General features: G+C 42.4%; 1 protein-coding gene across 9 annotated transcripts in view; it reads left to right on the top strand.

Annotated features, from left to right (window-relative positions):
• Positions 1–25,762, top strand: part of Unc5d (unc-5 netrin receptor D) — a 537,305-nt gene that overhangs the window by 433,861 nt on the left and 77,682 nt on the right. For 7 of the 9 annotated variants that reach the window (XM_021218890.2, XM_021218894.2, XM_029532116.1 and 4 more), the window contains one exon: positions 11,415–11,447. The exons of the other annotated variants lie outside the window; for them this stretch is intronic. In XM_021218890.2, coding sequence (XP_021074549.1) covers positions 11,415–11,447 — 33 coding nt within the window. The remainder of the gene's footprint in view (positions 1–11,414; positions 11,448–25,762) is intronic. 9 annotated transcript variants of the gene reach the window in all.

The raw sequence follows: 25,762 nt of genomic DNA, 5'->3' as shown, positions 1-25,762 counted from the left end.
AAAATATTTGTCAGAAAGCCCAGACGTTGACTGGATGTAAATCCACTGAAAGGAAAAGAGAAAGCTTTTTCATCTGGCATCCCCAGTAGGTACTGAACTTGAGATTGTGGGAAGGTATAAAGGACCAGCTTTCTGAGGTGAAGCAGCCAAGAGGAAACTGGCTGTCTACATCCTGAAACACAGCTAAAGAGCCTACCCAGGTCCTCGGATTATAAGTTGAAATGAGTCATTCTCTTTCCAAAGAACTAGAAATGGGAATGAATTCAGGACTGTAGTCAGTAAAAGAATGGACCCCCAGCAACAGACACACATACACACACACACACACAGAGAGAGAGAGAGAGAGAGAGAGAGAGAGAGAGAGAGAGAGAGAGAGAGAGAATATTCATCCCACAGCTAAAAGACAGGTAGAAAAATCTAGGCACTTTGCTTAGACCGCTTGAGCTGTAATTATGTTTGAATTCCATGAACAGAACTACTTCGAGCCAAGCTCTTGATTTTCCTAAGCTTAAATGTATTCGTCTATAAACAAAAATTATTATGTTATTATGTGTCCTTTAAAGAAGCTGCAGTCCCCAGAAGGCTCACACTGCCATATCAACCATTCCATTTATATGAAAAGTTAAACTGCACCCTGTGTAGATGATGTTTAATAGTGGAATTTATATATATTATACTTTCCATGTTCTTAAATAAATATGAATAGTGGGGCTTTTAACATATTTCATTTAAATATTTCCTTATGTGTCTGATTAGTGTGTCTCTAATAAAATGTGATATACTTGTTAAAATGAGGAAGGGGACACACGTACATTCTTTACTTAAATGATTTTTGAGGTATAATTTGACTAATTCTGTTAGTTTAAAAAAGCAGTGTTTAGGAGAACCCATACAGTATGTGAGTATTCTTAAAATTCACCCATCTTCATCTTCAGCACATCTGTTAAGCCACTAAATAAATGTCTCTCAATTTTATAGCCTTAATTTGACCTAAGGATGTAGTCCCTAGCAGGAGATGGGCCAAGAGACTTGACTGTGAAGGCCACATCCACCTCTGTCGCTTTATGAAGTTGATAATAGTTAAGCATACTAAGGGGAAGGCTCGGGAGAAAGAAAGCACACGTCCAGCCTAGCTGATCCATGGGCAGAGATAAATAGCCCTACCACACCAAGACAGGGATGCTCTGGTTTGCAGAATCACAGGGAGCACCTGCTCTCTAACAATTTGACAGCAAAGAAATTGTACAAAGCCATTCACACTTTTTCAACATGAACTCAAAACTCCTTTGTGAAGGAATGGAAGGAGGGATCAAATTAGCACTCACGATGTCTTTGTGTGTGTGTGTGTGTGTGTGTGTGTGTGTGTTCATTTGTTTCCATAGCTAATAGGGACATCTTTCAGTAGCTGCTGTTAACCATGGCCCTTTTCTGTGAGGCAAGTTTCCAGCATCTAGATTTGTCAAAAAGAAAAAAAAAAAGAATTAGCTCTCTGAATTACAGATTCGACATTAACATTGTAATTAGTTCGAGATTCAACTCTACAGAACTCTGCACTAAGAAATATTCATCTGGTGGACTGAAGAAAGATTTAATAACTGAACTCATAGAATCCTTGGGCTGTGAAAGAAATGGCCAAGTACTCAGTGGCGGAGGTGATTTAAAACTGAGCCATCTACTCTACAAAATTCAGTGGCCTCCAGGGTGTGCTGAAGGAGGCAAATGGAGGGGGGATAGAGGACGCCTTGTATCTTGGTTCTACTTCCTCCCATTGACTGCATATTAAATATATGGATGTCTTCATGAGAACTTGAAACAGTGACCTGTGAACTGAAGATGCCAATAGCATGACTTCCTTCACCTTTCACGACTTCTCCAGAATGTTGTCACCAAAGAAAAAGAAATGCAGGTGCTCTCAGATGTTCACTTCACAAAGATGTTAGTGTTAGATGGAGTGGGAAATTACTAATATCCCTTTGAAAACTACACTTGATAGTAAATACCTTTGAGCTAGGAGTTGAGATTCTGTGATATCAATTCAGATGCCTTGTTAAGCAGCTGTGGCTGTGGGCAAGAATCATAATATTGCATCCCATGAAACAAGCACACCATGATGTCTAAGATCCATGCATGCTCTCAAAGTGGAAAATAATTTTAGATGCTTGACATTGATCTCATTCATATATATGGGTATGTATACAAGCACATATGCCATGTGGAAATGAGTAAGGCACCACTGAAATGTCAGGATTAGAACTTTTGTATTATTTTGAGAAGTTAATCTCATTCTTTCACACATAAAGTTAAAGATTTGAGAGGCCGTTACACAGAGTACAGGGCAACTTTTAACTGAGAAATAAATTGCCCAATCCCAATGAAGGAGGACGCTAGACTCATTCAGGACCCAATTATGGAAGTAAGGTTTCTTAGCACCTGTTATTATATATTATATAATATGTTATATATATGATACGTCATATGTATAACAATACTATTATTAGAAAGCTACCTGATGGTCATTTTACTGCTTGTGATGTGACACTTAGCACTAGTCAGTCTATAGATACTTAAGAGTTCTTGTTTTATTCAGTTCCTGTTCTTGGTGATAAACTAAGAAAGACTGACTGCTTATTCTGTAGTAGTAAGTAACTATGTGTCTAATATAAGGACTGGAGTTGCTTCAAGAGCAAGAGTGACTGACCTTGGTGGACCAGGCTGGTATTCCTACCCTTAGGGAATTTGAGGCAGGAGGATGGCTCAGAAAAATCACAAAATGGGAAAAGGGTGAGGGAGGATGTTTGAATTAGGGCTCCTCAGATTACAGTTTCTCTCGAGGAAGTTTTTTTTGTAAGCCAAGTTCTATCATCCACACATAGCAAGTGTCAGACATTATCTAAGCAGTGCGTAGGTCACTACAACCTTCCAGCACCCTCCATTGCATTCCAGACATTCCCTGGAGTCTGGTGAAGCAATCAGTTAAAAGTTGTTGTTCTTTATTTCTACTCTATGGCCTGACTGTTTGGTCCATGAACACTTGGGAAATACCATCACTAGCTAATTAGCATACTCAGCACCTGTTATAAGATCCACTCTCTGAGCAGATTTCAAATGCACAGTATGATATTGACTGTAGTCCCACTGCTGGACATTTCATCCCAGAACTTCCTGATCTAACTACACTGAGACTTTCCATTCATCAACCATCGCCTCTCAGAACCGACTCACCACCAGGGCCAGCAGCATCTCTGCACTTTCTGGTCTGAGTATGACATTTTTAGATCCCACATGGAAAACAAACCATGTAGTATTTTTCTGTCTGTAGCTGTCTTACTTCACTTCGCATAGGGTCCCCAAGTCCTTACCTGACATTGTGAGTGACTCTTCCGCAAAGCTTGAACAACATTCTCTCATGCGGTGAGAATGGTGACACATATGGTGTCTATGTATATGTGTATTACATTCTACCAGCTGCCCACGGCATTTTCTGTATCTATTTATCAGTGGGCAAAAAAAATTCAAATTATTTCTGTTTCTCTGTTATTGAGAAGAACTCTTAAATGAACAAGGAATACAGTTAATTATCTATTCAAAATGCTAATTTTGCTAGCATGTTGATTAATACTTAAACTATCTGGGTATTACATTTGCTCTGGACATTTTGTTCCATTGTTGGTGTTTTGCGTGATTGGTCTTTTACAGAGGTAAGCAGTGGAAAGTATTTTGCGTGTAAGCCTAGTCCTCACCCACTGCGCTGCTTGTCAGCCTGTGTGCATTTTTGAATGGGTGCAGGCATTTATTGCAGTCAAACACAAGGGGATTTAGGATAAAGCATTCCTGGCCCAGAGGGGATGTTCAGTATGTATCTTCCCTGAGAACAGAGCTGGAAACCAGCATTTTGCCACTTGGAAACCAGTTTTGAGCAGTATAGAAAAGCTTTGTAGGAGCCTTGGAACATGAAGGCTCCTACCGTCATTAAAAACCATCGTAGAAATCAACCAAAGCACAGACTGACGGCAAAGGGAGAGAGCATTGTGGAATCTCGTTTGTTTTCAAATGAATGAAGTCCTGGACCACCTGGCTTTCTGTTACTGGCTTAGTTCCGTGACCACAGTGGTCTTCAAGTACATCTCTTGCTGCAAGGGACAATATTTTTTTCCCTTTTAATGGCTGAATCACAGTGAACTGTGCGACTACAAAATGGCCACCACGGGCTGTGGGGATTAGGGAGTCCCATAGATGGCTTACAAATGCCATGTTATAGCTAGAGAAGATGAAAGAGATCTGATGTTAACATGACAATAGCCAGCAAAAAAAAAAAATGTGTAGCTTCAAAATGGCTAAAAGAGGGTATTTTGAATCTTCTCCTACTAAAGAAATGTTAAATGCATCAGATTAATGGACATGCTGATTACTCTGCACAAGGCTGAAGCCAGATTCTACCAAATAACTAAATACAATTGTATATGAGTAAAAAGCAAAACTTATGTGGACATGGAGCCTAGAAATTTACAAGATTTAGTTAGTTCAAAATAAAATATGGAAAATCTACTTGTGAGAGTAGTTATTAAAGACACATGTTTGGATCTCAGGTATAGTATTTGGAAAAACAAAGGAGGAGGGGAAATCACAACTCCTAGAGGAACACTAGAGTCACTGTCACCAGATATTACATGCATGAGCTGTCTGTGGTCATGTCCTCTGTCTTCACCTGATAATCATCATGGGACCTTGGATCATTCTCAGGTGGAAGATATCAATGGATGTTTTTCACCTACTGATATTGGGAAGCTGATGCGACTTGGGGGCGGGAAAATGAGGCTTTAACCCATCTTGTGATATGGTAAATATGTGACCATCACTGGGTCTCCCCTTCTCCCCTGCAAACTTACCAGGAAAGCACAATGAGGAATTCACACACACACACACACACACACTGCACACACACACAAAATAAGAAGACTCTCCCACTTATCTGTTCTGCAATTTGCTCATTAGATGGGTTTAGAGTGAACACATGTACTGGTCGCTGCACTTCTGTGTGTTTGAACACCAGGAGACTAGAATCCTTACCTGTCCAGTCAGCGTCTGCCTGCCACTCAGGCACCATGATGTCTCCAATGTCAAGCAGGCCTCCTATCTGTCTAATTATCTTCAGTGCTAATACAGGCTTTCAGGAAGCCCCCCCCCCCCCCCCGACTTCCTCCAGCCTTGGGCAGCATTCAGAGGGCATAAAATAGGCTGGTAATTATCTCTGGTATTGGGAAAGAGGTAATGCTTGAGTAAGTGAAACACACACACTGATAATCAATAACTCCAGCTTCCCCACCACCACCACCCATCTGCAAATAATGAAGCAACTTTTAATCAGCTCCTCTGAGTGATTTGTTTTGTTTTACAGTTGTGTGTGTTGTGGTGTGCTTGGGTACATATTTTATTGTGTGTCTGTGTATGTATGGGATGGGGTTGGGGCTGCAAGATTCAATCAAGTATCTTCCTGGATCACTCTTCAATTCATTTATTGAGGCAGGATTTCTCACTTGAACCTGGAGCTCCTCAATTTGGCTAGTTTATCTCTCCAGCTAGCTCCAGGGATCCCCTCCCTCATGCTGGGATTGTAGGTGAGCCAGAGTGTCCCACCCAACATAAACATGATGATGCTAGGGATCCAAACTTAGGTCCTCACATTTATTTGGGGTGGTTTGCCAACCGCATCATCTGTCCAGCCCTCTCCATACGATTCCTCTCATGACTCTACCTTTTTAATGCCACGTAGACGCAACAGATTCATCAATGTCTTGCGTGGTACATCCTAGGAACCTGTAAATGACAGGCATACATGAGTTCAAAATATGGAAAATCTAAACATAAAATCATTAGGTTTTTAAAAAAATAACTTATTCTGTATTTTATTGACTGTAAGCTGTTCAAACTGAGGAGAGTGACGTCTGCTAATGAAGCAATCACCAGAGATGTCAGGATCCACACCTCTGAAGCAGTAGGCTTTTCTGGGAAATTGTTGAGAGGGGTGTCCCAAAGAGAGGCAATGCCATAACCTGAAATGTAGCTTACGATGGAGCTGAAGAGTAAATAGATGGATCACAGACACAGTTACATGAGTATAGTTGAAGATCTCTAGAAACAAATTCATAGTTGTTGGGGTGAGACCACAAAAGCAGAGAGATGGGCTATTGTCTGAGGTGGCAAAGGACCGGGGTTCAGTATTGTTTGCTGAGGCTAGAAATGGAAACAAATAAAACATCAAGGGTGTGGGGGGAGAAAAATTGACTCCACATTTTGGCCAACTCAACAGTGTGAGTTCGGGAAAAACGCTCAAAGCGAAATTACAATGAAAGTGTTGATATGCGTATTTTTGGGTCAGAAAAGTGTTCAAAGAATGCAGACTACAGAGAAGGAAGTGAAGGTGGTCTCTGGAAAAGCAACTGAAGTAAACAAAGGTTAAATGTGGACTGTAGTGACAGGCTGGCCTTGTCATCTGGGGAGAGAGCTGCTGTCCCCATGCAGTGTATTGATCCTAGGAGGCTTGGAGGCACGCAACTCTGAGAGCAGTTTTTTAAAAGGGGGGGGGGGGCACAGGTGTCAGAGAATCCCAGCCCACAGCATTGGAAGAATGTGGGGGTAGGAGACAGAGTCTCTCTGCCCAGGGCTGCTGCCTCCTTAGACCTGCTCCCTCATGTCCCCAGCATATGCATGAGTTGCGTGAGGCTGGCTGCATTTGGTTTCTAGTACTGGCTAGGTGCCAGGGGGTAGCTTTATAAATAGCTCTCAAGAACAATGCATCCCATGGAAAGGCTTTGGGAAACTGAATGGGAGGGAAAGACTAAATTAAGGTAGAAAAGAAAGAATCATCACCCAAAGTAAAAAGCCAAGTGCTCCAGCCCTCCCTCCCGCTGCTGCTTTCCATTCCTTATCCCTCCCTCCCCTTCCTCCAATTTACACCTTTATACATACACACACACACACACACACACACACACACACACACACATACTGGCAGGGGGTGGGAGTCACAAAACTCCCGCATTTCTACTGTAGTAAGGAATGACAAAGGCAGAAAGCAGAAGAGTAAGCTATGAATTTACTTTCTTTCTTTTTTTTTTTTTATTTAAAATCTGTGACTTTTATTTCCCAACTTATTTCCTGTCATAACATAACATATGAATATCTATGTTAAGAATTTTTTTGGGGGGGATTTATCTATTTATTCTTTTTTTAAATTATTTTTTATTAGATATTTTCTTTATTTACAATTCAAATGCTATCCCAAAGGTTCCCTATACCCCCCTCCCCCTGCCCCTGCTCCCCTACCCACCCACTCCCACTACTTGGCCCAGGCCTTCCCTTGTGCTGGGTCATGTAAAGTTTGCAAGACCAAGGGGCCTCTCTTCCCAGTGATGCCGATTAGGCCATCTTCTGCTACATATGCAGCTAGAGACACGAGCTCAGGGGGTACTGGTTAGTTCATATTGTTGTTCCACNTACAGGNTTGNANCCCCCTTCAGCTCCTTGNGTACTTTCTCTAGCTCCTCCATTGGGGACCCTGTGTTCCATCCAATAGCTGACTGTGAGCATCCACTTCTGTGTTTGCCAGGCACTGGCATAGCCTCACAAGAGCTCACTATATCAGGGTCCCTTCAGCAGAATCTTGCTGGCATGTGTTAACATGACTGACTGGAAATTCCCTATATTTTCACACTACCACACATATAAGCATACAATATGTATATGTAATATTATATAAATAAAAATTTAAAACTTAAATGTGCATGTCTGGGTTAACATTAGCAGTGTTTCTGTTGTGTAGTAGACATTTCTCTTCCCCTGTGCCTGTCTAGGACACTTAGTAACTAAACAGCAAACACGATTTTTCTAAAATAAACCTCTAAATAAGGCAGAGTTACAATTACCTTCCATCAATTTCCTTCCATCCTTTTGCCCTCCCAGGGCTTAAGGCAGACCTTGGGAAGTGGCTGTGAATTCCCCCCAAACTACTGCTTAGCCACTACTGGCTCCAGACTGCACTATTTCAATGCCTGTCAAACAGAAAACCAACTTTCCCAGACCTGTCTGTGTGCTGCTACCTCCCAGACCCTTAGGGAAGCAGACACTCACTGGTGTTGACCACACGGGGTCTCTGATTTCTTGCCAGGAAGTAGTAGTAATCGCAAAAACACAAACCCCAATTAATCAGGAGCTCTTGGATTGGGGCCCAGGCATGGGTGTTTATTTTAAAAGCTCCCCCGGTGATTCTAGTGTGCAGCCAACATTAAGAACCATGGCCCTAATGGACTAATTTACTAAGGGGGGCATTTGAATATGGCCTTTGGAGAGGGGGAAATTAAAGTGGAGAGGATGTGGTTGACCAAGGCCAAGTTGTTTCATGGCCTTGAGCTTTTCGAGAGAGTGATTATGCAAAGAGAATGAGACCTCATTGTGGAACGGGCCAAGCCTTCAAAGTTGGCGAGGTCAGTAGCTAGCCTTCTGTAGTGCATGCAGGCGGCGGACGTCACGTTCAGTGTTTTACTGAGGAAAAGGCTGTGATCTGGCAGCTTCCTTGCAAGGTATTCTTATATAACAAAACACAGCAGAACCCAATTTGGATGTTAATGCCAGGGGAGGGATGTATCTGGGCTCCAGAGCTTTCCAGTTTCATCTACAAGATGTTGATTGACATGAGAAACACGCTGGCCAGTAGAATAGTGGCCTTTTGAGGCATTTAGACACTGCAGCAGGAAACCAGTATGAGTGGCTTTTGTCCCCATGGCATAGGTTGAGCTCCGGAAGACTAACCATGGGTGGATGGAAGCAAAGGGTCCCTAGAGAATTTCTGGATTCTATTCTTCCTTTACCTATCAAGAAACTAAGCTCTGACTCAGTTTGCTCTCACTATAGCCGAGACACTAGACCAAATCTGTGAAGTTCCTGACCTGGCATTGTGATCAGTCTCCAAGCAGTAGCAAAATACATAAATAAATAAATAAACACCATCATGAACTAATGGGGCTCATAATCATCATCACATGGCGAATTTACTTCATCAGACACCACTTACTGCAGGTAGTAAGCCAAACCTGGGCCAACCCTGTGGTTTGTGGTCCTGTAGACATTCCACTTAAACCTGAATAGGAAACCCTGAGGGCATTTCTATGCCTGGTCCACAGTAGGAGCATTGAAGACACATGGAAGGCATGTGGAACCCTTAAAGACCAAGGCCAGTTCAGCCTCCCAATCTGCCTTTTATGTACCAATTACCTTGGCACTGGAGCTTGGTCAGAGGGAAATGCAAGGTTCCCGCCTCATGTGCACTTATGTTGGGTTCTCTGTCTCCAGACCTTAACCCTTGGCGTGTCAGCCATACTCACTCTTACTTCAGAGCTATCCACACTAGAATTCCACCACCCCAGTTTTCTCACAACTTGGCTATATTGGATGAGTTATTCTGAGGCTCCCTCCTGTATCTCGCCTGCTTTTAAGGGCATTCCAGTATAATAATTATGCCCACTCTCATGGTTTAGAAGAAAAATATTGTTGAGTTTAGCCAGAGTTCTAAACAGGTGTCTCCCATCTCCTCTTGCATCTGTAGCAATGTATCGCATCCGGGCATCTTAGCCCCGGCCTGCCAGTCTCTTCAGTGCCTTGCCAAATGCTTTCAGATGCTTTGCAGTTAGCAAAACGGGAAGCTTGGCTGAAGCCACCAAAGTCCTTGCCTTCTACTTCTTAAGAGCAGTAGCATCTGGGCTTCCCCAGCTGCCACCTGCTTGCTCCCAGGGAAATGTGCCGAGTCTGTGCAGCAAGGGAGCACACAAGTGTTCTTCGAAACCTGAATGAAAATCTTGAGTAAGCATGTCAATATAAATAATACATTGTCTTCCCAGAAATTGTTCATTTGACGACAGTGCCTTCTGCTGTGTCATTTTCCCTACTGTTATATGATCCACATACAGGAGGATGGGTTTGCACCTAGCATGGCAAATCTACTTCTATAGCAGGTCAGATAGCTAAACACACAAAGCACGCTGCAGTTATGTACTGAAGGAACTCTCCGTTGAGATCAATATGGAATTCTGAAGTGGGTTTAGTTAGTAGAAATTCCTGGGCAAACTCTGACCACAGCACCCTATCTGCCTGGGAGGGGTGACTGGGTAGTCAGTCAGATAATATTTATGAAGTTCTAAAATGAGTAGCATGCTGTGTTTGATTCTGTTAAACCCATAACCCACAAGCCATAATCCTCACTAAGGATGGCTCATCTTCAGACTCACAGAGAGCGAAGAGTCTGGGGAAGGTAACCTCTCACAGTCCGAGCGATGTGACTCTGAATGATCACCAATGACCTTGACCCGTGTCGTCTGACAAGGTCCCCTAAGCCTAGAAGAGGACCGTGAGAGGGCTGGACACCCTGTTGAGAGCAGGAGGCTGTGCAACGTCTTGAACCCTAGCATCCTGGAAGTGCGCTATTCTTCCTGCCTTCTATACGTACACTGCCTTCTACAGTGCGGTGGTGTTTGGACTGAGGTGGAGGAAAGAGAGGGGTCCTGGGTAAAACAGAGGAAACCTCCTCGGGCACCATCGCCGGTGTAAGATTCAGAACTATATGCTGCTGGGACTCAGGACCAGAGAGTGCGTGGTGGGCAGAGAACTTTGGGGAGAAAGATGCCAGCTGCCTCAGCTGCCTCTGACCTCTGACCTCTGAAACCCAGCTGAGTGCCTTCCCTATTCACGCACATCCCACCACCTTGCTGCATCTACAGTGACCCTTCTTCACTGGGTGAGACAACACCCAGATTAGGAAAAGAGAAACAGAAACCCAGATCCAAATTGCTCACAACACCACACCCGTAGCCCCAGGGAAAGGCTCCATAGGCAGTTGGGGAGTTTACTGACAGACCATGATTATTGCAAGCCAATGCAGGATCCCTTTAAATATTTATTTCCTGTTTTTTTTTTTCTTTTTTTTTTTTTTTTTTTTTTTTTTTNTTTTTTTTTTTTTTTTTTTTTTTTTTTTTTTTTTTGTTCCCGTCTTCATGTATAGTGAAATGGCATCTCCTACCTGAGCAGGCTGCTCACTGGACGTTAAAAGGAGCAGGCTGCAAGCTCCCTGCACTTATCATGCAGATAAGAATCTAGCAGAAGCAATGGAGGGAAAAAATATGCTAGCAAACCAGAGAGAAAAATATATTCGTAAATAAAATAATCATTATATGGAAATATTTCAAAAAAAAGAGGCAAAAATAAAAATTGGAATGCAAAAGAAAAATGTGGGCCCCCATAATCCGTATTGCCTGCAAATAGGAGAAAATGTATCATTTATAAAGGTCCGTACAAAGTAATACAGGGAATATATCTGCTCCATGTAAATTTATTAAATGCAACTTTCTCTTTCTCTTTCTTTCTTTTAGATAAAAAACCTCTTCATGAAATAAAACCCCAAAGTAAGTTATTTTTCCTCTTGTGGAATAATTTATTCTCATATTTGCTGCATTACTGTTGTATTTGTTCAGGAGCCAAACAGAACCGAAGTCCTCTGACAGATCCAGGGCTTTCGGGGCCTCTCCTCATTGAGTTTGAAGTCACATATCGGAGGTTTAAATCAAAAAGAAATATGCACGCCCTTCCCCTCCCTCAAAGCAAAAGTAAATCTCTCTTCTTGATTCTTTCTGCCTATAAGTCCATTTCTCCACAAATGTCATCTAGGATTCTTATTTCTGGAGAGATTTATAGCATTAAAATTAATAAATATTTGTCAGTACACACTTGCATGGAAAGCAGCCTTGTAGGCAAAAGCCTGGCTCTTAGCCCTTCCAGGAATAGCAGGGCAGGAAGGGTTCTGGAGAACAGAAACCTAGAGTCTCAGCTGCTGTGGCATCCATGGTAACTATGTAGATTAGGAGCCAGCCCTCCCTCCACAGGGCAATGCATTGAAGCTGAGTGTTGGTGTTGGTGCTGGCGTGCCTTTAGTTCCCTAGCTCCAGGCTTGCTTTATGAAGCAGCCTTCGGATTATGTCTGTTTTGCATCCAGAGGATTTAGAGAACGGAGCATATCTTACGCGGTTGGCAGCTGGCCATTTGATCAGCTTTGACTGCACTTACGGTAACCTCGAAGCCTTTTAAAAAATTATACTCCCAGGCTGTACCTGGGAAACCAAGATTGGGAGTGGGGAGGGTGGGCAGGAATTAGAATCCAGAAACCTTTCATTCTCAGGGCTCCCCAAGTGATTGCTTTGTGCAGCCAGTTTGAGAACCATGGCCTTAGCCCTCTCTGGATGGGAGAAAAAACAGCACAGAATCTTGGAGTATGATGGCAACTTAATAAGCATGGACTATGTAGGAGAAAATAAGGGAATTAGAATCCATGATGATGGATACTCCTAAGATCTACATGGTATTGTGTTTAAGGAATTACATGAATTTAGAGATTACGAATATATACTGTTGCTATATATAGGAACATATCATATGTGATATATATATATATATATATATATATATATATATATATATATATATATATTATCCCCAGATGTAAGCTCTGAGCAAAATTAGACAGCTGTCCAGCTGCTTTGGAATGCGAAGCTTGGAAAACCCGTCTGTGTCTCATTTCTCTCATTTAATACAAGATGAATGACGTTTGATCATTTAAATCTGCAACACTGGAATTCAAAGCACTTAGGAAAGTTAACAGCTTTCATTAGCTAATATCTTCGGGGGGAAAAAAAAAAAACCTAAAACCTTAGAAGACAGACAGAAATAGGTACCCAGGGGTAGGCCATCTTAGGAGACTTGAGAGGAAAATCCAGCCATTTTGTTTGTGCTCCACTGCCCTGCTGTGCGCAGCCAGCAGCACAGAGAGGCCACTAGCTTGCCGTCTGAGAAGTCTGTAAAACAAAATTCTCCTCAGTATCTTTATTTACTGATGCCAGCCCAGCTGCTTATAAAGAAACCCTTGGTGCCTAGAGAGCAGACTTCTGGTTTCATGCACACTTGCTTTTGAAGACCGAGATGGGAACAACTCAGTTGTGTGTGTGTGTGTGTGTGTGTGTGTGTGTGTGTGTGTGTGTGTGTGTATTGTCATGAACACATTGAGGGAAGGAGGATCTTGTCTTTCCATATGCAGCCCGTGTCTGAGTCTTGACTCTCAGCATAATATCTGGGATGAGTGGACACTCAACTGCTTCTTAGTCTCATTAGTGTGCCACCCGCTGGGTTTTGTGTGCCCTATGACAAGATCATAGTTGTCTATGTGGTGACCAATGATGAGGATAATTTAGGAATGCATGTGTGTGTGTGTTTTTAAAAATTAATTTCATGCTCAGTTTAGGAATCCTGTGCCTTTCTAATTTGGTTACATCTGTACTTTCAGCCATAAACCCCACAGAAGCCATTTCTTTTCTGTAGGGACTCCTGAATTCAGTTTTGGCTTGGGGTTCTTGCTCCTAAGCACCAGGCTTAATTGCTGGGTACTGCAACAGAATCACTTAAACTATTTTAATTTGTGATTTCCCTAAAAATAAAACTGTACCAGCATCAACGTGATTGCAAAAGGTTCCCAGGGGAATCCAGTCGGAGTTCTGTGAGCTGCATGGTTAAAAGTGCATTACCCAAACTCAGGCTAGGCCTTCAGTGAGTGTGGGGCTGAATTTAAGATGACGTGAATCATCCCTGATGCAAAATCAAAGTCAATTATGAAGATAATTGAGAAACAACCTGTTCCTACATATAGCGGTACACAGCATCTTCTACCACTCCTGGCGGCTAGACTCCAGCAGTCAGAGGGAGTTTTCTACACTGTTCTCGAAAGCAGACAGGCAAAGGAGCTAGCTTTGAATTGCAGGGAGGTACAAAAAGAAACTGAAGTCTTAAGATATGTGTTGGCAAGTCATAATGACAAACTGGGGGAAATATGTGCACTGCATAGCTCATGAAAGCACTTATTGTAAATGAGATAATTTAATCAATTACGTTTCCTAATGTACTAAACCGAATGTTTCATTTTCTGCTTCTGCACATCTTAAATTATCTTCAGGTGCTTTATGAGATTTAATCATAGTTAATAGAAACTTCATTACCATCAAATGTGCTTTCAATAAATGTTGTGTAACAATGTCAGGAGGTGCAGTAAAATATAGTAGGTTCTGAATGGCAAGCACGAACCCCCCCCAGAGTCAGACTGAAAAATGGTTGCCTTCTGACAATGAGACTCCTTGGAGGCTTGGAGAGAGGGGATCGCTGAATGGCTGTATGCTCTGGAGGGGCGGCTGGATTTCCGCTCTCACCAGAGTCGTGCACTGTCATGATGCAGCATTACCTCACAATATGGTTCTGGGCTCTCATCTCTCTCTAGCACCCGCCCACACAATTTCCCTCTCCCTATGGAAATGAATACTTGCAGAGCTTGAGGGATGGCTCAGAGGTTAGGAACACTGGCTGCTCTTCCAGAGGTCCTAGATTGTTTCTCCAGCATCTACATGGTGGATCCCAGCCACCTGTAACTCCAGTTCCTAGGTATCAAAGGCCATCCATCTTGTGCCCTCTGAAGGCACTGTATGCATATGGTGCCCAGAGACCAATAGAAAGAGACATGCACACATGGAAATACAATGAGTTTAAGAGGTGGAGGAGAGTGAGGAAGAGGAAGAGGAGGAGCGGGAGGAGGAGGGGGAGGAGGAGAAACAGGAGAAAATGAATGCTTTCCATGAAATTAAACCAATGGCTCCAACTGCCTCAGGTATCTGCAGTTGAATAGCCTTAGTTCCAACATTCAAGATTCAATTTATCCTTCTCTGTCCCTGTGTCTAGTCCTCCAGTCCATCCCTCTTCTCTGATTTCATAAACAGTTGACCATTCAGTCAGTGTTCTGGGTCAGAAACCTGGACAGGCTCTATCTTTCTTACCTCCTGTATCCAACCAACCATCCCTCCATCCCTATCTACCTCATCTATGCTGAAACAAATCTCTGGTTCACTGGCTCCTCTCAATTTCTACCCAATCACTTCCATCCATCCACTCAATAGTCACTTACGAGTCCTCACTGTGAACTAAGATGTGTTCCGTTGAGGGGAAAAATCTGCCCTAAGCACAACACATTATAGGCTCCATAAAGTTCACAGTTTTACTGAAGAAAGATGGCATAAATATAAATGTCAGGAAGTACTCGGCAATGATGTGACATGTGGCGGAGAGAAATAAAGTAGGGTGAGGACCTTGGGCAGGCTTTGAGGGAAAGTTGACTCTTTTTCAATAAAGTATTCGGAGAAAGACTCTGTAATATAATGACAGTAGAATCGAGACGGCACAAGTCTGGGGTACCTGGGGTGAGGGTGAGTATGAAAAGTTAGTGGACTAGGAGGAGATGAAGACTCTAAGGCCATAAGAAGCCAAGGTCATGCAGAGCAAAGTTACAACAGGAGTACTAGTAATGGTCAAGACTGCAGATGTGAGGCGAGAGAGAAAACTACATTGCATTGCAAGCCATTGTAAAGACTTTGACCTTGACTCCAAAGGAAGTGGAAAGCCATGGGGTGGTGTGGATTTTATTCAGAGCAACATGACCTAATATTTGCAAAGATAAACCATAACTTCAGTGTCAAGTGTAAACCTATAGGGAACCAGAGCAGAAGCAAGGACATCCATTACAATGATCTATTGCAACCATAGTCTGTCATGATGGCTAAGCTTTTAGAGTGATGTAGGTTCAAGATGACCGTGGCTCAGACTGGATGGGAGATAACAATATTTAGGGGAAAGGTCATATTTTGGATCCAAGGGTTTGATGCTAGATTGATACGAAAAACAAAGATGCTTTGGGTGGTTCCAAATTTGGGCCTATGCCTAGGGAGGATGGCTTTGCCATTACTAGTACTAGGAACACATGATGGATAATTTTGAAAGGAGAGCTCAGAGTTCATTTAGGAAGCCAAGTACATGAGTCTGGAAGGCAGAGAAATGTCCTGACTGGTGATGCTCATTTGGGACTTGTCAGAGCCAAGATGCTATTTAAAGCCAGCAGGTAGAGGGAGGTCAAGGTGTAAAGAATAGCAAGAAAGAAGAGCTGAGGATCAGGCCTGGAAGGACAGACATAGTTAGATGTAAAGGAGGTCAGAGCCATTGCAGAGAAGACAAACCATAAGTGCAGTAGTAAGAGAAGATCTGAAGGGAAAGAGAACAGGCCTGAGCCCTGGGCACCCTAAATATCCTAAATAAAATCATGCCTGTACTGATGACATGAAGGTGGAATCAAAACTGTCCAAGGGACAAAGGGAACAAGTGGGAGGGAGGGAGGGAGGGAGGGAGGGAGGAAGGAAGGAAGGAAGGAAGGAAGGAAGGAAGGAAGGAAGGAAGGAAGGAAGGAAAGAAGGAAAGAAGGAAAGAAGGAAAGAAGGAAGGAAGGACATTCAGTGCAGATATATGCAAAGGGTACTATGTACATGCATGAAAATGGCCTTATAAAAATCCCAAATAATGAATGGGGCTCTGGGCAAGAAAGGCAAGCTGTTTCCCAAAGGAGATTTTTCAGACATCTTCCGGTACCCGAGGTAGCCTTAAGTCAGTTTGCCTGGGCTTTTCGGAACTTACATTCTCAGCCATCTCCTGCCTGTTTAAGCCTCTTTAGGAGCACGCTGATGTTCCCTGAGGCACGGAAGCTTCTCTTGACCACTCTAACCAGCTGCCGTTTGGCTTTCTGCCACACACCACAGCCGTACCCTTCAGTGGAGCAGAGTATCGAGTTCCTATTGTCATTTGGGCTTAGCAGTGCCTTATTTTTTTATCATTTGTACCTTAAACCTTTCCCTCCACCTAATTGATCTTCCCTCAGATTTCAGTCTAAAGGTTGCTTCTGTAAGACTTGCAGTCCCTACAAGGTCTGGGTTAGTTACTCCTAGAATTCTCCCAGAATTTAACTCTTCCCCTCTTTCTACTGTATTTTCATTACATTAATGCTGTTCCTCATCCTTATCGCATATCTGGTATTTAAAATATAATTTATGAGGGGCTGGGAAGATGGCTCAGCATTTAAGGACAGTGCCTGTTCTTCCAAAAGACCCAGGTTCAATCTCCAGCACACATGGCAGCTCACAACAGACTATAACTCAAGTTCCATGGTATCTGACAGCCTCACATACAGACAGACATGCAGGAAAAATACCAGTGCACATGAAATTAATTTTTAAAACTTACACTAAGAATATATATATGTATCTCATTTATGTTTTATTTTTGTTGATGTTTGCAAAGGTTTTCTGTTTTAAGATAATTTTTACCTTAAATTATATTCTGTTTGTTCATTGAAATTTTCATACATCTATCTATACAGTGTATTTTGATCATATCTATTCCTTCTAGTTCTGCTCATATGCTCTTGGGTTTCAGCCACCCACTGGAACGTAGGAAATGTACCAATAGCCACATCCTTAGAGGAGGGAGATTATCATCACTCACTCTGCTGTCATCAAATGCCAATACCCCATCTACCAAGTGTGGCACCTCAGGGACCCATCCCAAATCCACGATGGAACTTTAACTAGTTTGATCTTAGGTAGGTCTTGTGCAGGTGACCAGCAGCTACTGTGAGTTGCTGTATGAAAAAATCTGGGTCATATCCACAAGTCAGCTCTCTTCTCTATTCATCAGCTCTTACATTTTTTTTTTCCCCCTAGGCTCCCTTCTGCCATGTTCTTTGAGCTTTGGATAGCTGTGTGGACTGATGTATATTGTTCATCCACAGCTTAGCATGTTGCACTGTTATGAGTCTTTGTATTAATGGCAACCCACTCCCCCTACCCCCTGAAAAAGTGTCCTTGATCATAAGTTGAGAGCAACACAAATCTAATAGTTACGAGCATATTTAGAAGGCAGTTTGACAATATGATCATCTAGTAAAACAGCAGTAATAGGTTTCCTCCTAGGGCCTAGGGGCCCCCCCAAACAAGGGCTTTTGACAAGCTTTATAGTAGCAGGCATGAAATCCCTCCTGTGATGTGGGCCTTCTATCCAATTGGAAAGCCGTAGGTTGCCTTCATAACCACCAAGCCACCATTGCACCAGTAGGCGCATCTTACCTGGAAGGCAATGGTAGCAGGATCCTGTGCTAAGACCACAGATGTATTTTACTCCTCAGCAGCCTACCCCAAACCTCCTGGCAGAGTATAAGTGAGCCATGAAACAGAGAGCTCCCTGGTTGATTAAGGCTAATTTCTTTATGTCTTGCATCCAAAGTAAATGATGCCATCAGCAATAGAGATTTAAGCACTAACAATATTTTGTGTTATGTTTGATGCCCATGGGAGTCTCCCTGACCCAAAACAGGTAGGGAGGCACCTTGTTACTGCCCCTAAGATTTTCATTTTATAAACCATTTCTTCTTTCAGCAGGAAACTCATGTAGGCGACTTTTATTCAAACTCACACACATGCACATATACACCAATACATACATACATATGTACATGCACATTCACATGTATAGCCATAGTATTTTACTTATCATATAAGCTAGTATATTTCCTTAAGGTTTCTTCATATATCCTTAGCTTTGGCTAATCCACTTCCTAAATTTATTTTATTTTGAGACCTGGTCTCACTATGTAGCTCAAGCTAGTCTGGAACTCAGGAAGCCTGCCTTAGCTTTGTGGTTGCAAGAATTCCAAATGTATGCCACTATAGTATTATTTATCATTTTATTTTTTTTCCTTTACAACATTATCACATTCAAAAAAAAAAAGTTGAGTTATTGTTTTGAGCCTACCACTTAATGTTTTACTGAGTATTTTGTTAAAGTGCAAAATCAAGAATTTTGTTTCTAGGTAACCAAATTTATTCATTCATGTAGTATTTATGATATACAAATAGTTGTGGCTCTGTGAAATGTGAAGGGAAATTCAGAAGTGCTTTCTCCTTGCAATGCAATACAAGATGAAAGATGAGGGCTTCGAGAAAAAGGAAGGGAAGAAGGTTGAACAATCACCCACCTACTGTACAGTGGGAAACAGCCCACATACTTGTATCCTGCAATAATTTCTACCAGATAATGGTGTGAATGTAGACCTAAGGTCTGGAAACTAGGCTTCTCTTGTTGTTATTGAAGACATTTCCATCTTAGGTGTCAGTCCACGGTGTATTGCCTTGCAGAGTTTAACAGCTAGGCACTTACTCAGAAGATGGAAGCTCAGTACTTGCCCACATGGGCTCAGTCCGTGGCCATCCTGCCTCAGGCCATAGACGCGAATAGCGCTTTCAACCTTCAGAATTGTCTTTGGCCCATTCCTCTGGATTCTCGGTGGATCCCTGGGCCCTTGGAAGCTAACGTGAGGCTCCTGGCTTTGCTGCTACTCTCCCAGCTACACTCTGAAACCCTTTCCTCCCTTATTTCTGGCCGTCATTTTTCCTCATCCCGTGCTGATGATTTTCAATTACATAAGTACAGCACTTTCCACAAATTGCATGACTTGCTTTGTCCTTCACAATCCTTCTTCCTCTAAATCAATTCAGCACATATATGTGTGCAACATTTGTTATTTTCTTAGCATTTTCAACTTTTTTTTTTTTAACTATCTGATTTCTAGCCTTTCACAAGTGTATGCTTTTTCGTACTGCCATTTTCAATGATTTCAGTGGCTCTGTCCTGAATGGAAATAATGGGATTTTTGTTCATTAAACACCTCAGAACGGAGCAAAGACACAGAGAACGGGCGATAGATTGGCGTGTGCTTTAGCATCGGCAGAGCACCAGGGTACCCACTGCAACGGCCAATTCACAATCATTCCTTCCCCAGTGCATGAAATCTATAGAGCTGATGTCTTCAGTGGGTCAGAAAGGATGTCAAAGGACAACATTGAAACCACACTCTTCAGTCACTTTTACCTTACCTTTCTGCCATTACTAAAAGCACAGTACTCCGGCTGTTGGAAAAACTAGAGTTGCCAATTAAAATACAGGACCACAGAACCATTTACTTAAATTTGAATTTCGAGTAAACACTTTATAAATAATTTTTAGTGTGAATGTATTGGAGGTATGACATGGTAAACACTTATGCAAAAAAAAAAAAGGCTCATTGTTGAACTGAAAAATTTAGATTAACTTCTATATTTATTGGGATAGGGTCTCAAAGCTATAGCCCTGGCTGGCCTAGAACTCACTATGTAAGAGCAGGCTGTCCTTGAACTCAGATCCATCAGTCTCAACCTCCAGGGATTAAAGGCGCCATTGATCTCAGCTAGCTCCGTACTATTAATCATCACATCTAGCACCCATACTTAGAGGAGAACAGACACATGTCTAAATATTCACAAATTATATGAATTTGTGAATTGCCAGTCTCAGAAGACCAGGAAGGGCTAAACTATGCATTATAGAAGAGACTTTTTCATTAAGAATGAACAGAAGGAGGAAAAACTCCCAAGATTTGATGAGAGTATGGTGCATGTGAGGAAGAATGGGTAAAAGGTGTTGTGATACCAGATGGAATAGAACAGTGCAGAACTTCTACCAGGGATCAGACTCAGTACAAAGAAGCTGGCAGTTGGAAGGTCTGCAAGCAGCAATGCTGCAATAGCGTTTTACATTCTTGTGTGATTAAAGACTGGGGCAGGAAGGAAGAGTACCAACCAGGCAGACAAGGTTGTGCAATGTGGGCCTTAGAGAAGTGGTCTTTCATTGAAAATAGGCAGTAAGCGACAGTATAGACTCAGTAGTAACCGACAGTATAGACTCAGTAATAACCGACAGTATAGACTCAGTAAGATATGTGATGGAACACAGGGCCCCCAATGGAGGAGCTAGAGAAAGTACCCAAGGAGTTGTAGGGGGCTGCAACCCTGTAGGTGCAACAACAATATGAACTAACCAGTACCCCCTGAGCTTGAGTCTCTAGTTGCATATGTAGCAGAAGATGGCCTAGTTGGCCATCATTGGGAAGAGAGACCCCTTGATCTTGTAAACTTTATATGACCCAGCACAGGGGAAGGCCAGGGCCAAGTAGTGGGAGTGGGTGGGTAGGGGAGCAGAGGCGGGGGNGGGGTATAGGGAACTTTCGGGATAGCATTTGAAATGTAAATAAAGAAAATAATAAAAAAAAAAAGAACTGTAAATAAAGAAAATATCTAATAGATACATAAGTAAAAAAAGATATGTGTGGGAAAGCGAATTGTTATTAATAATTCATTAATAATAATAAGTATTATTAATAATTATTATTAAATGAACCAAAACAAAATCAAAGATGATTCTTGTGTTATGAGCCTAGTCACTGGTGGTGCCGTCAGCAGAACAAGAGAACTTATGAGGGGGAAAAATGTCCAAAGACATGAGAATGACAAATCCTGAAGTCAGATGACAAATGTGAGACCTCAGGCCACAGTGCAGGTAATTGTGTCCAGCAAACAAGAAGACATGAGTATGGGTCTTCTGAGAACATTGACAGATCTTTGCCTGAGGCTGGATAGGACTGGGGGTAGTTAGCACTGTCTTTTTGTGAGTGATTATCCAATTAGAGAAACTGAAAAGGGAAAGAGGGCCAATAGTGGAATGTTATAGCCGGTACGTACAACCAGGAGAATACAGGATCTTTGCTAAACAGCAAGAGAGGAACAGGTGGGTAAAACAGGGGAGTCAAGTTGAAGGGTTGTGCATTTAGTGACAGGCCTCGGATAGCTTTGTCTCACTGCAGAGCCATGGGAAAGGCAAGGATTCTCACTGCTGATGAAGAACCAGGTGAGCTTCCTATTGCAGTGGGGCTGGGGGTGGGTACAAATGCGAAAGTTGAAGACGTGACATGATAAGCCAGAGGGACTTGGTTCCAAAAGTTATCATCCAGCCTGCCTATTAGCTCGGCAGATGTGATGAAGGATGCCAAGTAAGTTCTGATAAGGAGCTGTGGATCTGATACCTTGCACTCTGGAAACTAGAAAATATAGACATGTATGGATCCTATGAAGCCTGTAGGGTAAAGAACAAGAAAGACAAGTGAACATCTATACTCCTTTCCCTGGAGGGACTCAAGAGGCACCATGTCATGGTTACTTAAGGACAAGAAAAGGGGGAAAACGTTTTCCATGCATTGTGGAACTATTTGTACTCCCAAAGCATTTTCTAGTTTTGCAGATGTGTTGGTTTAATTAAATAAAAATAAAAAATAAAAAACAAAAACAAACAAACAGAAAAACAGCGACTAGAAATAACTGGTCAGTGACATTGAGAAACATGCATTCACAGATGTTTAATGTTTTAAATGCTTGAAGCATTATAAATAAAGAACTAAGAACTCAGGGGAAGGAAGAATAGAAGGTGTGTCAGCGTGAGCTGAGAGAGGGACTAGCAGAGAGGTGAGTAGAGGAGCAAGATGCCACCCTAGGCAGGGGGCAGGATGCTACTGTGGGGGAGACCTGGGAGATGCAAGGCTAAAAGAATAAACATGGAGCCATATCCCTGTGGAGGCGAGAAGGGACTAAGTCAGAGCAGGTCTGCCTAGGAAGGGGGAAAGAAAACATATACCCGACCAGAGATGTTTTGAGCTGTATAGCCGTTCAGGTAAGATTGCCTCTGTGTTCTCAACAAGAAGGAAGATAGATGAGAATTAGGTATCTTGAAGAAAGAGGAAGGCCATAGGGACTGTTGCAGTGGTGGTGTGATTTGGCCAGGAGCCATGAGTAACATGACAGTTGGGCTGCTAGGAAGGCCTTGGCAAGCTTGCACAGCATCCGATGTCTGACGTCTGATGCTAACCAGCCGAGATGTGAATTCCTCTAATCTGGTGTAGCATGGTCACTTGGATGCCTGTGTAGAAGAGAGGAGATGTGAGGAAGGAACACAGTAATACAGGTGAACAGTTAGGAACTAAAGGTTGGCTGGATGCACAGACCTGGGCTTGGCCGTTTTCTAATTATGGAACTATAGGTAAGGGACTAGTTTCCTAAGCTCTTGTCACTGAGTGCTGGTTTCTGAATAGTCCCCTCTATCTAGAGCAGCGTTTCTCAGATTGTGGGTTGCAACCCCTTTTGTGGGTCACATATCAGACATCCTGCATCTCTGATATTTATATTAGGATGCATAACGGTAGCAAAGTCACAATTTAAAGCAATGGAAAGTTTGTGGTTGGAGCCACCACTCCATGAGGAGCCGTATTAAAGGGTCACACCTTTAGGATGGTTAAGAACCACTGATCTTAAGGGAGGCAGGCAGTATAATTAGGACAGAAGTGAGCAGGTATGGACCATGACTGAAGACAGGGCACTGGAGATAGACCACATGGGATTCACTCTTAGCTCTGCCACTCACTGATCACGAGGCTTGGCGCAAGCACATCATCCTTTCCTTACCTTGATTTATACACATAAGTGAGGACATTTGCTCAGTGTCATTGGAAGTTAATGCTAAGTTAAAATGCTAGCACGGTGCGTGATATATAGTATACACTGTTTGACACTTTGCTATACTGTTGTTAATTATAATGAAAATCAGCAGCTCCAATAACAAGAATGAGGCTTTCAAAGATGAAGAACTTGAAGAGTGGAGATATTGATTGGAGGCTAAGAGGCCAGGTGTCGTCATGGATTGGAAAGTGTAACTGACATCGATTAACATAGCTGATCAGAGATGAACATTTCAAAGCTATTTTCTGACAAGTTAAAGGAAATTCTTATGGCTTCTTGGGAACAGCAAGGATACACAACACTACTGGTAACATGGAAAATGTTCTAGTAGGTCTGAGTGCCAATGACGCTGGCCCCACCGAAGCTGCCTCCTGGGCTGGCAGTTGGTCAACTTTCTGTGGGATTCCGGCTCAGCAGTTAGCTTTTATGTCTTCCACTTGTTTCACTTCTCCCTGGCTTCTTCTTCTCAGTATTTTTCCTGTAAATGTAGATTCCTTCACAGCCTCTTTCATTAGCACTAAAGTTTGTTTACCTTATTTTCTGCAATGGAAATGGTGGTTATTCTAGGACACCAACTAGGAGATGAAGCAGCATATCATGGTTAGAAATGTATTCACCATACTCCTATGTTAATTCTTTATAGCTTGTGTCTTGAGGATAGGTTATATCTGATATATGTTAAATATGAGGTGTGTTCAATTTGTAACATGTGAATTGAGCTAAAGTTCCATCAGCAAGAAGAACTAATATGCCTTTCACATTAGAGTCCGGGAAACATGGGGCAGATCGTGTAAACAGCCATGGATTGAGTCATTAGGAATATTGGTTACTATAAATGCCTAGAAAGGGCTGTCATTCATAAATTTGTTAATATGAAGGGGCTTTGAAAGGTCAGTTAGTCATTTCTAGCCAACCCTGATTTAAGAGAAAAAATTAAACTAAACTAATTGCAGACTGTTACAGAGTTCTGCTGGATTTTAGACACTTCCTGAAATCTACCTCAAAGAGAGGTTTTATTTTATCATCCTTCATTGTAGAAAAGGTCATTTTAATATCCAACCAGACAACAGGTTGCTTTAATGAAAGGCCATATCTTTCCTTTCTGTCCCTTTCTCTCATATTTAACGATATGGTAGAAGACTTAGTATACTAGCGTCCCCCTTAATGGACAGTCATTGAGTGCCTACTATGGACCTAATCTCTTCTTGGAATAACCCCTTATACATCCTATCACCAAGGGCAGATGCATCCCTTTCCTTCCCAAGGCCCTATTTCCCACTCCCCCATTTATCTTTGGACATGTCTCTGTGGGTGCTTTTCACTGCATACATACATTTCTCCACACTTTCTTTGGAACCCAGAAATAACAGGTTTCTCAGTCAGGAATTTTGGGTGTTTTCTGTTGCTTTGTCTATAGATGTAGATTATACAGAACTTCTTTTGTTCTCAGATGTGCTGGCGCCTTCCATGCTCTGCCTAAAGCTTTTGTGACTTTTAGTGAAAGGAAGGTAGGGACAAGGAGAACAGGAAAGACAACAGGGACAGGACAGTATGCAAAGCCCTGCTTACAAAATACAAAGGTATAGAGGCATCCTATGCCCACAAAGGCACAGTAGCCCTGCTCAAGCCAATGCTTTTGTTCAGAGTCCCTTTGAGCCAACAAATCAGCAGTTCTACATCTGTGAGGAGACTGATAGTTATAACACCACACCTGTACAAATGGAAATGGAAAGAAAATTGTTGAAGCAGAGATTTAAAAATCACCCCAAAACTTTAGTTTGTTTAACACATTGCTTCTTCAGTTTGAGATCAGGCAAGTAAGCAACAAATAGTTCCACACAATAACTAGCAAGGTCCCATGAAAAAGTTTCTAGATGATACTGCGTCTAAGGAGTATAAAGCTGTTAGGAAGAAAAAACCAAACTATCATTCAAATAATTATCAATAAAAAGTACAGTACAAAATACATTTTGAGAACTACAAGCCCTATACGTTCTAAAGCTCATGGGTTGGCAAAGTTGCCTGTGCATCTTCACCCCAGAGACAGGGGCCTTAAGCTAGCACTTGGCAGGTGGGTAGATAAAGATGAACAGCTACTGGTGGCTGCCTAGATATTACACTGACCAGTATGCAGAGGCTTCTGTTAGCAGCATCAACCTGACAAGTCAGTCAAGTACAGTTGAATGTAGGATGATAGTACAGTGACCGTCCAGGAGCAAAGGCACAGGGGTAGATATAGAGGCAGCTACAGGTCCTGGGAAGTGACTTGCTATGCTACACAATCATGTGTTCTGGGAGATCCCCCTCAAAGAGATGCTCACATTCCCCTAGCCAAGTCAATGCCCTCTGCGTGTCCCCTTGACTGTATATTGTTGCATGTG

The sequence above is a fragment of the Mus pahari genome, chromosome 19 (assembly GCF_900095145.1).
Source record: "Mus pahari chromosome 19, PAHARI_EIJ_v1.1, whole genome shotgun sequence".
In the NCBI taxonomy this organism is placed as follows: Eukaryota; Metazoa; Chordata; class Mammalia; order Rodentia; family Muridae; genus Mus; species Mus pahari.
Note: the sequence above shows the minus strand (reverse complement) of the source record. Positions and strands in the feature narration are given on the sequence as shown.